The sequence below is a fragment of the Orbicella faveolata genome, unplaced genomic scaffold (assembly GCF_042242905.1).
Source record: "Orbicella faveolata isolate gen_17 unplaced genomic scaffold, um_ofav_v1 contig_2, whole genome shotgun sequence".
NCBI lineage: Eukaryota > Metazoa > Cnidaria > Anthozoa > Scleractinia > Merulinidae > Orbicella > Orbicella faveolata.
In genome coordinates, this window is record NW_028301547.1 from 19,525,897 (window position 1) to 19,537,500 (window position 11,604).

The following is an 11,604-nucleotide window of genomic DNA, read 5'->3' on the forward strand; positions in this document are numbered from 1 at the left end:
GTAACAGACAGGGGCAATTGTATCCATAAGAATTGCAAGCACACGGGTAAGAAATACAAAGATTGAATCATCTTGCTTATTCCACAAGTACAACGTTTCGACAGTTGATCATGAAGTTTCGTCAACTGCTCGCACTTTGTTATCGGCATTACCTGGTCTCAGACCAGGATTTCAAGAAATGCTGCGATGAGACGGTTGTTTTTGAAGGAGAGTGTACCTGTTTGCATGAAATGGTTGTGTTCGAATATTTACACCAAACATGATGGATGCAACTGTAGTCGATTGTTTACTCAAACTTCACGTTTCAAAATGTTTTTGTTTTACTTGAAGTCAAGTTTGGCTGTGGCCATGGGTGTTCCACAAAAGTGAAAACTGTCGATATTGAACGAATAATGTGTGCTACAGTTGTAACCTTCAAAAAGAAACATACAGTAGGCGGAAGGAAAATCAGTTTCGGGCGATATGCGCGTGCCGGTGATCGAAATAAATTTGCATAACATTACAACGTACCAAAAGCAGCGGCTATTTTGATTTAACTGCAAATGTTTGCAAAAGTTAATCATGTGGTCAATCTAAAAGGAAAAAAAAACATTGCAAGTATCCTTATTGGCGAAAAAGGTATCCATTCGCTTATTTTTGTTGTTGATGAAGGTAGCTGGCCAAGTTCCATGTTGGTTTCACGAATGACGAATTTACAAAAATGTACCACACGTTTATGTCTCTCGACGGGTTAGTTTTTTCGGGCCGCGGAAGAGACTTTCACACATTATAGTATAGAGTATGGGCTTTCAGAAAATTTTAGTTTTGACTTCAAATTCAATGTACCAGTGGGCTTTTGATGGTATTGAAATTAGCTAAAATTAGCCATTTCGCTTATGAGCTTCCATGAAGGTACTTTTATCGGCCTAAAATATTATTAAACTTGGAGCTTTTGCTAATCAAATTAATGGTTTAGAAACAGCAAGACATGCACTATAAGCTACCCAAAGTATATTGATAGATATCATCGCGTTGATCTGTACGAGCGAAAAGAAAATGCACAATTTTCCGCCATTTTCGGCGGCGTCAGGCAGCTAAAATGGCGATTTTCAAACTTTCCTCGATTTCGAAAAAACTAAAGCGCTTCAGGACCTTTGAATGATATTTTCGAAAACAACTCACTACAGAGGTTATTTGGGCAAAATATGAGGAAATCGAAAATTTCGCGACTGTCATCTCATTCTCGGTATTTACAGGAACTGGCTCTTAACTGTTTACATATCGCTCAATAGCATGCACAGATAGCTTAAAAAATCCGAAGACCTCTCTACAAGACCCCATGTTGGATACCTGTCAAAGTTGGCTTGCCCCTACACGATTGCAAAAGATAATACTAACATTAATCCGAGTTAACTAGGGTTTAGGAATAGTTGATCGGGTGCTTTCAGAGGAAGGGGAGCATAACAATAAGCTGAACCCCACGCATTTTCCGGGCATAAGTGGATTAGTGGGCCGTTCCGCCTTCCTCCTTGGCTCTGACTTGAGAATAATTGGAGGAAGAATGCTTTCCGCAATTTATTATAAACCCTAGGGGACTGGGCATCGTTGTCTTGGCCCACGGGTACCAAAGTTGAGACCTATTGACTGATTAATCAAATCAATTAATCAATCAATCAATCATAAACTTTATTTTACTTCGAATTTTCTGATAGCAAAAACATCCTAATATCTCCAAAGAAAATTAATTCGTAAAGTTAAAAACTAAGAAATAAACTTAACAGATAAATTCATCAAAATTGGTTAACAAGGTTTAGGAAATAGATAAGAATAACCGGCAACATTAATAAAGGCTAGTATTAATCACAAAATAAGCAGCATTCCTTGTCCAAATCTAAAGTTTTCAGTGTTAAAAGCAGCAACAGATGTGGATACACGAACACCGTCCGGCAATGAGTTGCATAGTTTGCTAGCATAATAACGAAATGAGTGAAGACCATACTTTTTTGTACCTTATTACATGAAATTTTCGCGACACGTTACTGTTGAGATGTAGTCCCGCCATTGCGTTTGTTAATTTTGACGTTGTGCCTTTGATAAAGTCGGTGTACTTAATTCAAGGACATGCAAAAGTAACATCGCCAAGGAAATAGGCCGCGTGTTACTCAAAAACGCGAAGTTAAAGTGATTCAAAATACAAAATTGTCGCGAATTTAAGTGTCGCGAAATGTGCGTACCATAAAAATTTCATGTAATAAGGTATTAACACTGAGAATATCTAGTTTGCGTCTGCCCCGTAAACTGATATTGGAATTACACTCGGTAAAAAGGTCAGATATATAGCTAGGAGCAGCATTACCTCTACTAATGCTTTATTTCTTGTTATTTTTTTTTTTGTTCTCTTTTTTTAACAAACTAGCAAAGTAACGGGGTTTCTGACGAGTTACAAAAACGTTACCGAAAAATATGAATAAATCCAATTTCAAGGACTGCTGCGCCAGAAAGCTTGGTACAGTCTTAAAGTCGGCAAACAGTAGGGGACTTGGTTGCGGGGGACATGTTTTCCTCATTCGTGTGAAGTGCCCTTTTTTGGGAAAAAGGGTCTGTTCCATGAAAGAAGTTTTGTCCATATATCATGAAATTCAGCTGGTTTGAACTTGTGCGTCACGATGACCTCAATTTTCAATATGGAATATTGTGCACTGCACTGCATGCTGCAACATAGAAATGAACCAATATCCGCTTTGTGTGCACCAGCTTGCTTAGGGTCCCTGAAAATTCGGCGCTATATAAGTTTTATTATTACTATTACTATTGTTATTATTATTATTATTATTACTATTATTATTATTATTATTATTATTATTATTAAAATTCCGTGCTATGGTTACACACGAAGGGACTTGTCCCTGCCTCGCGCTCCGCAATATGTCCCCTAATATCTAACAACCTTTAACGTTTAAATTATACAACAGTTCGTTGGTTTACCAATTAATTCTTAAAAATACAAAAATTTTCCCCATAATTTTATAAAATATAAAAATACGTTATCCTCAAGGGACGTAAAAATTCATGAACATTCTTTCGAGTAATAGTAATTGACCACAAATTGAAGACAATTTGTAAGTGAAAAAAATGCAACGAAAACTGCCAAAAAGATATCCGATAGATAAAAGTCACTAAATATGGCGGTATTGATTAATCAATACTGTTGCTAACTTAAATGGATAATATTTAGCTATCTGTCGGTTACAGTTTTAATCATCCGAGGAGTTATATAGGTCTCATTGTTTTGAGTAATGACTGTTCCATTTTAAATCGCCAAACGTTAAACTGACCTACGGCATAAAAAATCGACTGAAGAGAAATATCCAAAATAGTTAACAAATCAAAACTACCGATAATAGACTAATAATCCAATACTCAACTGTCACTGTTTTTGTCCCTGGAGCTCTAACCATTCTTTAATTAGAGTAAGCTATCCGTAAATCAACAAACAGTGTAGAAAGCTGTAAGAAAAGAAACTCATATCATGTCCTTACACATCTATCGATAGACACGATTAAGTTCCGTTTTGGGCCGCACACTTCGCAATTGTGACTTTGACAATCGACATAGTATTTGGTGCCCTTTTTTGTTTTAATGACATAGCCTATCCATTGAGATTTAAACCAAGATTGGTCAGGATTTAACCCAGTACCAGATAAGTCGAGACTAAAATACCCATATGAACCCATGCAAAAGGTTGAGGGTGAAGCTAAGTGATGCTTTGTTTGTCTTTCCCGTCTATTTCTAGGTGCGCGTTCAAAGGTGGAAAACTGGGTATCATTTGCGACAATCTCCATTGTTTTTGGATCCAGTCGTACCTTGGAGTAAAAATAGAAGAAAAAAAAGATACCATGTTGGTAGAATGTAAAGTTAGTACTGTAAGTAGTTATTATAATACACTTTGCATCGCAAAGAAAAATCGACATTCATGCACAACCGAAGCCAAATGTAGGCAATTGGAGAACATCATAGCATGCAATCATGTGAAATTTAGAATTATTAAAAACTGGATCATTGGACGATGCAGTTCAAGAGTGTTTTTTGGCTGAGTCATCATGGTGTAGGAGCAATTGTACCATGCTCTACAAATATGGTAAGTGCACGGGTAATCTTCTTCGGATGCGTTTTTTAATCAAACAATTATTCTACTCTTGGGCGCCTGTCGGATATGAGACGATTATAGCCAACTCAGCGCTACGAGCCTCGTTGGCTATCTATCATCTCATAGCCAAAGCCCGCTCGCGGAAAACATATGCCCGTGTGGATGCTATTTTTTTTCGCTGACAGAGTTCTTGTGAATGTTTGAATGTAGAAGCAGGTAATTCTAAGGGACTTTTTTTGGTACTTTTGTGTGCTTGAAAATACCCCAGAAACTTCCTTCTGACCGTTATATATCCCAGGAAGGGAAAAGGAGAGGAAGGTGGGGGGATGGGGGTCGAGGGGAAGAAATACCTCTTTTGACTTCGGCGTGATGAATAGGTGTTGTCCTTTAAAGATTTATTGGGCTATATCCTTTCCAAAATAAAACCTGAACGATACTAAATGCGCGTCCTTATATTTAAAGCAAACCTTTGGCGTCACTAAAATGAAAATACAGGTGTTTTGGCAGGTGACTAAAACATTTTTCGACGTTCTAGTGAATCTAGGGAACATGTGATTAGAAGGTAAGTGGGAAACATACCTTATTGAACTTAGTTATACCCCTCCAGTCGTTCACAAAGTTGCCCTCCTGTGAAACAGTGATATACTCTTTGGGGCCGGCAGTCCTCGTATCATGACAGTACACTCTTAGAGGAATATTACAATTCTTTAATGGATAGATAAAATGTTCACGATTTGGGACGTATGATCGACCTTGTAGTTTGACATCCCTGCAGGTCCTTGGCCTCTGCGTGAATGTTGGCAGCGGCTGGGCTGTAAGAAACAACGAAAGGCTATTCACTGACTGCAATATCCTACGCTACAACAATAAACTAAATACAGAGAGGCGAGACGATTAGTTTTGGCCTAACTTTGGATTAGATGACAATTGGAGGGGATTTTTTTGCCATAGATTTGGCTTACTTGCTCCGTAGTGTTTTAAATACTTGAGGTTATGTGCTTACTTACAAAATTGTAATTAAAAAAAAAACATAGTTTCTAACGATTTAAAAAAGTTGAAAATTATTATAACTTTGCGAGTCCTTGGCAAAGAGTGTCACACGAAAACGGGGCTGGAGTCATAATCTGATCGAGGATATCTCCTGCTATACCAGCTTTCTAAACTGGTAAATATATGCTATTAATTTCAGTATTTTGCGAAGATATATCATTCAGCGAAAACGTTTAATTAACGAAGCCCAACAAGAAGCGAGCTAGCCGATTCCGTTGTCTAATTAATTCTCTTGCGTCTTAACTTACCACGGCAAGTCTTTCGGTTGCTCAACAATCGGTAGCCCTTAGGGCATCTGCAGAAATAACTTCCTTGGGTATTGATACAAGAATGGCTACAGCGACTGATTTTCCAGAAGCATTCATCTATGTCTGTAACGAGAACAAATACACTAAGACAGAAACTGCCGTCAGAGTTTGCTGGGTTAATAGGGCTTTATATTAGGGATTTAGTTCCGAGATCAAATCTGATGAAGTTACTCCTTCGCGTTACTTTGTGGGTTGTATTTTGTTGTGCCGATGGTTGGCAAACAGTGTCACTCAAAAAATAATGTCCCTCGTCAATGCAGTCGAGCCTATATAAAACGACCACCCTCGGGACTTGAGGAACTGGCCGCTTAATATAGGTGGCCGCTTAATATAGGTGGCCGCTTAATAGCGAAGATATCGGCTACGTCATAGCTCATGTGACATGTGCCTTGTTTTGGTGGTGGTTGGCAGAAACGCACGTGCGTGGGATAAGTCCTTTAAAATTGGTGAGATTTTAAAACTTTCTATCTTCAGTTGTTTTCTTCCGATCTCGCTGAAATTTTAGAATGGTGGTCAGCTGTTGTGTTTTTGACTGTACCACGAGATTTGAAGCTGGTGTCGGAATGTTTCGCTTGCCAAAATGTGAGGAAAGGCGCCGTAAATAGGTCAGTGCAACTTCACGAAAATTGTGGTATCCGACAACAAACGATCGCGTTTGCTATGCTCATTTTGCCACAGGTGAGCTTTTTTCTATTGTTATTCTTTATAGTACCCGCGACTTTTTTGTCTTGATGCGGAAAATGTAAGATTGTCCTTTTTAACGCCGAGTTTATACTTAAGCATACAGTGATACGGGTCCTTTTATCAAAATACACGATTTTAATAGTTTAAAGCTGTTGTTTTAATATATTAAGAACTCCTTCCATTAATGCACTTCACAATTTTAATTTCAGTCCCATTCAAAAGTCTTCTAGCCGGTTGCTTCTGCTGGAAAGTTTGGGTTTAATCTTTATGCTGCTAGCTAGTTAGGGGAATTTTGCTTTCTATCTAGGCATAGTTTACAGTCTGTCTCGGTTTATGAATAAAGGCATAGGAGCATTTTTGAAAACAAACAAAAAAACAAAACAAAACAAAAAAACAGGGCTCCACCAACATTTAAGCCAGTCTATTTAAATAAACTTTCCATTTTTAGTGTACATTTCTTGACGCAGAACATCTTTGTGTCCCTGAAAAATATATATATATGTTATTGGCCGGTTGGGAGGTCCGTATGGGTAAAAACTATGACCGAGGTCTTGAAAATGCGGCCAAGGGCAGCATTTTCAAGCCCAAGGACCGACTCTAAGCCGGCTTATCTATTTTCCCTGCAGTAAATTGGCTTACAAGTGGGTTTGTTTACGCAACTTTGTCATTGTATCGGCTTACAAACCATTCGCACAAAATCGAACGAGTAATTCAGATACTAGACAAAGAAATAACAGATTTATTTGAACTACTTTATATTAGTTGCATTTAGTTTACCAGTTAAGTTCTCTAAAATTGTTTTTCCACTGTCTCGTAAACGTTGCGAAAGAATTACTTGCACTTTCAACAGGCAGTAAGGAGAGCTGTCTGCTACCGGATATTAAGAAACTTCCTTAACATGTACACAAGTAAAAGTAGAGTAAGCCTCAAGAGATTTATACGCTTTCAACGATTCCTTTGTGTTTAGGCCGGGGGTTTCAATCACATACACGTAAATATCGCCATACGTCAGATCAGGCCATGATTCAACTTCCTTTTTCCAGCCTTCGCTAATCGAGTACGGGTCTGGAATTTGCTCAACACCAATGCAATATTGTAACTTGGTTTTGTATCGATCAAACGCTTTCAAATCCAAAGTCTTTACGTATTGTGAGCAGAATGTTCTAAAATTACACGCACCTTTTTGCCAACCAGACAAACTCGCATGCCCCGAAGTGACGTCAATGTTTGTAAACAGATATCTTAGCTATACAGGATCACTAGAGATACTCACTGGGCGTGGTCTAATATCAATTTTATTGGCGTATCATACAAAAACACCTCATGCAAAAAAGACAACAGAGTAATCAACACGCTTTCAAGGGATCGATACTTTAAACAACGTTCAGTGCCAAATTGTAACTTAACGGTATAATATACGTAACATTGTGTAAAAGTACTGTGCAATGAATTATCCTCTACTCTTCTACGGTATACAGTGCTTATTTCTATGATTTACAGTTCAGAGCAAAATATTTCATAGTTGTTGCGTTCAGTTTGGTAGTTGTTACGCTCAGGGCGGTCGCTTAATACAGGTAATAACAAAGAAAGAGAAACATAGGACTGCTACAGGGTGGCCGCGGCCGCTTAATAGAGGTGTCCGCCTAATACACGTGACAAATACAGTGTTTGTATGGGCGAAAAATCGGGACTGGCCGCTTAATAGACGGTGGACAAATAATACAGGGCCGTTACATACAGGTTCCACTGTATTTTTAAATGTAAGTCACAATGTAACGAAAGACATCTTTCGCTATCCGATGTTTCCATTAGTTCCAGATGCCCAGTTTTTTGTTATTCGACACAAAACGTTAACTTACGTACTGAAAAAGAAGTGAGCCATCAATGCGTTCATTAGTTCGTTGCTTGTCTGTGCCCGTTTACATATGAACTTACCACCGCAAGTCTTCCAGTCGCTGAGAAGCAATCGGTAACCCTCTGGACATGTGCAAAAATAGCTTCCTGGCGTATTGATACATTTATGGCTGCAGCCACTGATTTTCGAATTGCATTCATCTATGTCTGCATAGAGAACAAATCGTTAGACAGAAACTGCTGTCATATTTTAAAATTAGATGCATAGGCCTTTATGTCAGTAACGAGCTACAAGAAAGATCTATGAAAAAAGGCATCAATAGAAATCATCGGAGTAGGAGACTTTGAAGTACAGTGGAACCTAGGTCTTAGGACCGCTACGGTAGCCGTGAAAGCCTGGAACCCTGAACAAGCTGGCAAATAGAGAACTATGGCAAGACTGCAGAAAGTGCAGAAAATTAAGAAAATGTCTTACGAAATTATTAAGCGATTAAGTGTTTGACGATGTGTCGACGAATTTTTAGCATGGTATTGTCATCAAGTCTAAATCCAACCAAAACATTTCTTGGTTAACATGATTACCATATTAAGATTAATCTACAACGAGCCAAAGGAGATGAACAAGTTTCTTTGATAATTAAGATACTATTATAAGTAAATGTGGGTATTCCTTCATAACCACAATTTCCTCTATAACGCTCATTTAATTACTGACATGAAAAAAGAATGGCGTTCCATGTTCTCTAAGAAAATAATACACATTTAAGGTTTAGAAAAAACTGCTAGTAGACACACGAGTGGAACGCGATTGCGTTCAGCATGAAAAAACAAAAACAAGAAAAAAACTGTACAAAAAAAATTAAACCAAGTGAAGCCGCCATGTCTTGATTTTTGCCTAATAGCAACACAACGTCCGAGACATACGTTCTCATAAATTTCCAGCCGTGCATCTAGCTTTTACAAAGCTAATAAACACTAATAACAGACGCTAAGCTGCAATAGCGGATAAACAACCTCGTTCCCAGGGCGAGCGAGCGAGGTGAGACCCTGGTTGGGTCTGGTCACGAGCTACTTTGACAATTTAGAACATCAAGGAGGGGTCCTCTGTAATCAGGCAATTTGTCGCGTTGATCTTTGTCGAATTCAAAGCATCACTCTGCGACCGCCATTACCCGCAATGTTTAACAGTATTTAGCCTTCAGGCTGAAATTTCGAATATCTATCCCAAAGTTTATCTAAAGGTTAAGCAAGTCTGTTTCGAGGCAATTAACCTCGCGGTCGTGACGTTGTTGCCGTCTTACCCACTGGATACATGCAAAGTCAGTCATATTTCAACTGTGGACGTCGAGCAGCGCAATTTCATCCCGTAGTAATAAAATTGTTGTTTCTCCTTTGAATGCGCTTAATTAAATTGATTCAAACAACATAAGAATGTCTATTGAAAAAGAAAAAAAAAACGTACGGCTTTCTCGAAGTAAAGCTACGGCAGTCTCTGAAGAAAAGGTGGTCGAAGATAAATCAGTGATATTCGTAATTAAGAAGCAACACACTGGGGTTGGAAACAGTTCTAATCAAACAGCCGGCCCGACGTCACAAATATAATGCAAGTAAGCAATATGTTCACGGAATATTTTAATCTTTGTCCCTGGATAGCCAATACTTAGAGCCTTAAAATATCTATCTGTCAATAGAAACGAGCCTAAACAAAGTATAAGCACGGCATGGTGTCAAACTCTGCGAAGCGACGTGCAGTTAACACCGGAAACCATCCACACCTATGACCTCTCAAAATACGCTAACACAGTCAAACGACTCCACTCTACTTACAATTTCCATTTCTCCTAATAACACGGCATAAAGTGCTCCTGAGAAACACGAGGAATCAGACACCATAAGATACTCGCGACGAGTCGTTCTATCATTCTTCGCGCTCTGCAAAGTTCGGGGCGCCGACAGCGCGGTGACAATTCAATAAATCTTTTTACAATAACGGTCAAATTTCTCGCGCGCTGATTGGCTCATGTTTATCATCAATAAGAGAGTACAGACGGATAAAATTTTAATTTATACAAGCTTTCAAGTTCAACTTTTAGCTGTCTAACCGTCAACTTTTTAACCAATCAGATTTTAGGGACTTTTTCAAGTAGCCAATCCAAAAGCGAGAAAAGCTATTGACAATGTTCGCGTCATTTTGAATGAAATTCACTCATCTTTGTTTATGCCAAGTTTACGGCGTCTTTTCCCCTCATTTATTCCCGGCATTTGACCATTTTGGGGTCTTGTTACTGTAAAAAACAAATTGACGTCAGTTTTTTATGCGTCTGTCCTCTTATTGATGATAAATTGCGTCATAACATTGTCAAAGTTTACTGCGAAACCACTCGCCTGCGGCTCGTGGTTCCACAGCCACTTTGACAATGTTATGACGCAATTTATCATCGATAAGAGGACAGACGCATAAAAAACTGACGTCAATTTGTTAATTTCACCCTTTCGCTCTTTTCGAAAAGACTTTGGCTTTCAGTGATTAAAGCCCTGAATTATTTAATCACCGTTCACAAGTCCTACATAGTAGACGTGGTTTTAATTCATTCCGAGGTAAAGATGAGTCAAAGATCTTTCATACACAGCCTCGGCCGCGGTGTGTCTTGAGGAGATTTTTACAATACGTAGCGTCCTGAACTGAACCACACAACCTGCAGCAACTTGGATTTCCGCTATCAGATAATGCATGGATAAGTTTTCCTCGGCGTTTGCAGAATATCACCGCCGGAAATAGCCGCAGAACATCGTATCGTTTCTGGCTTATTTTGGTGACAACACATCCTGCGTTCCCGCGCGTAGGCTAACTATAGACAAAATTCCTACTAGGCCGCCCATTCCTTTAATAATTTAATTGTCATCTCCCAAATTCTGGGAGACATGACCAGACCCAACCAGGGTCTCTCCTCTTTCGCTCCATGGGGCAGTAAGATGAGAGACCCTGGGAATGAGGTTGGCGTGTAAAGAGCTGCTTTATTCTAATTCCCTATGAAGAACAACTGCATTGGGCTGATTGTGAACGAGAAAATGCAAATTGCTAGAGTATGTTGGATGGGTAACTGGCTAGCAAGTTAGTTTTATTGAGTTAGTGAGTTAGTCAACTAGCTGCTTAGTGATTGGTTTGATGGTTAGTTACTATGCCGGAAGGTGACGTGGAGTAGCACTGAAACCCAGCTTTTCCAGTCTCAAAATCTCTGCGTACGCTTGCCGTTTCACTGTACCGCTGATTACGTAAGTTTTTAGCCTTAAGTTTCTTGCTCGTACAATATCCTGACTGAATTTGATATGGGAGGATGAATTCTCTTTATCTTTATCAAAGCAAAAAAAAAAAAAAAAAAAGCTGTAGGAGAAAGCTGCGTTTTATGAGCCACTTCGCTGAGCAGGCATTGGCAATAGTAACTTTCATACGTATTGCACATTTCAGTCCATGTTGACAATTTATGAAGAATAAATGCAAAAAAAGCATTGTGTATGTTACTATGAGTCAACGAGTAAACAGAACATCAAAATATATTAATTAACCCATTCCTCGTGAGTATT

At 38.8% G+C, this 11,604-nt stretch overlaps 1 protein-coding gene across 3 annotated transcripts in view; it reads right to left on the reverse strand.

Moving 5' to 3' along the window:
* Window positions 1-1,640: 1,640 nt before the first annotated feature.
* The window catches only part of LOC149112321 (furin-like), an 88,741-nt gene continuing 78,777 nt past the window's right edge, over window positions 1,641-11,604 (reverse strand). For all 3 annotated transcript variants that reach the window (XM_089290148.1, XM_089290147.1, XM_089290146.1), the window contains 4 exons: window positions 8,104-8,229; window positions 5,425-5,547; window positions 4,706-4,938; window positions 1,641-3,842 (listed from right to left, as the gene is read on the reverse strand). In XM_089290148.1, coding sequence (XP_089146274.1) covers window positions 3,507-3,842; window positions 4,706-4,938; window positions 5,425-5,547; window positions 8,104-8,229 — 818 coding nt within the window. In that variant the 3' untranslated portion in view covers window positions 1,641-3,506. The remainder of the gene's footprint in view (window positions 3,843-4,705; window positions 4,939-5,424; window positions 5,548-8,103; window positions 8,230-11,604) is intronic.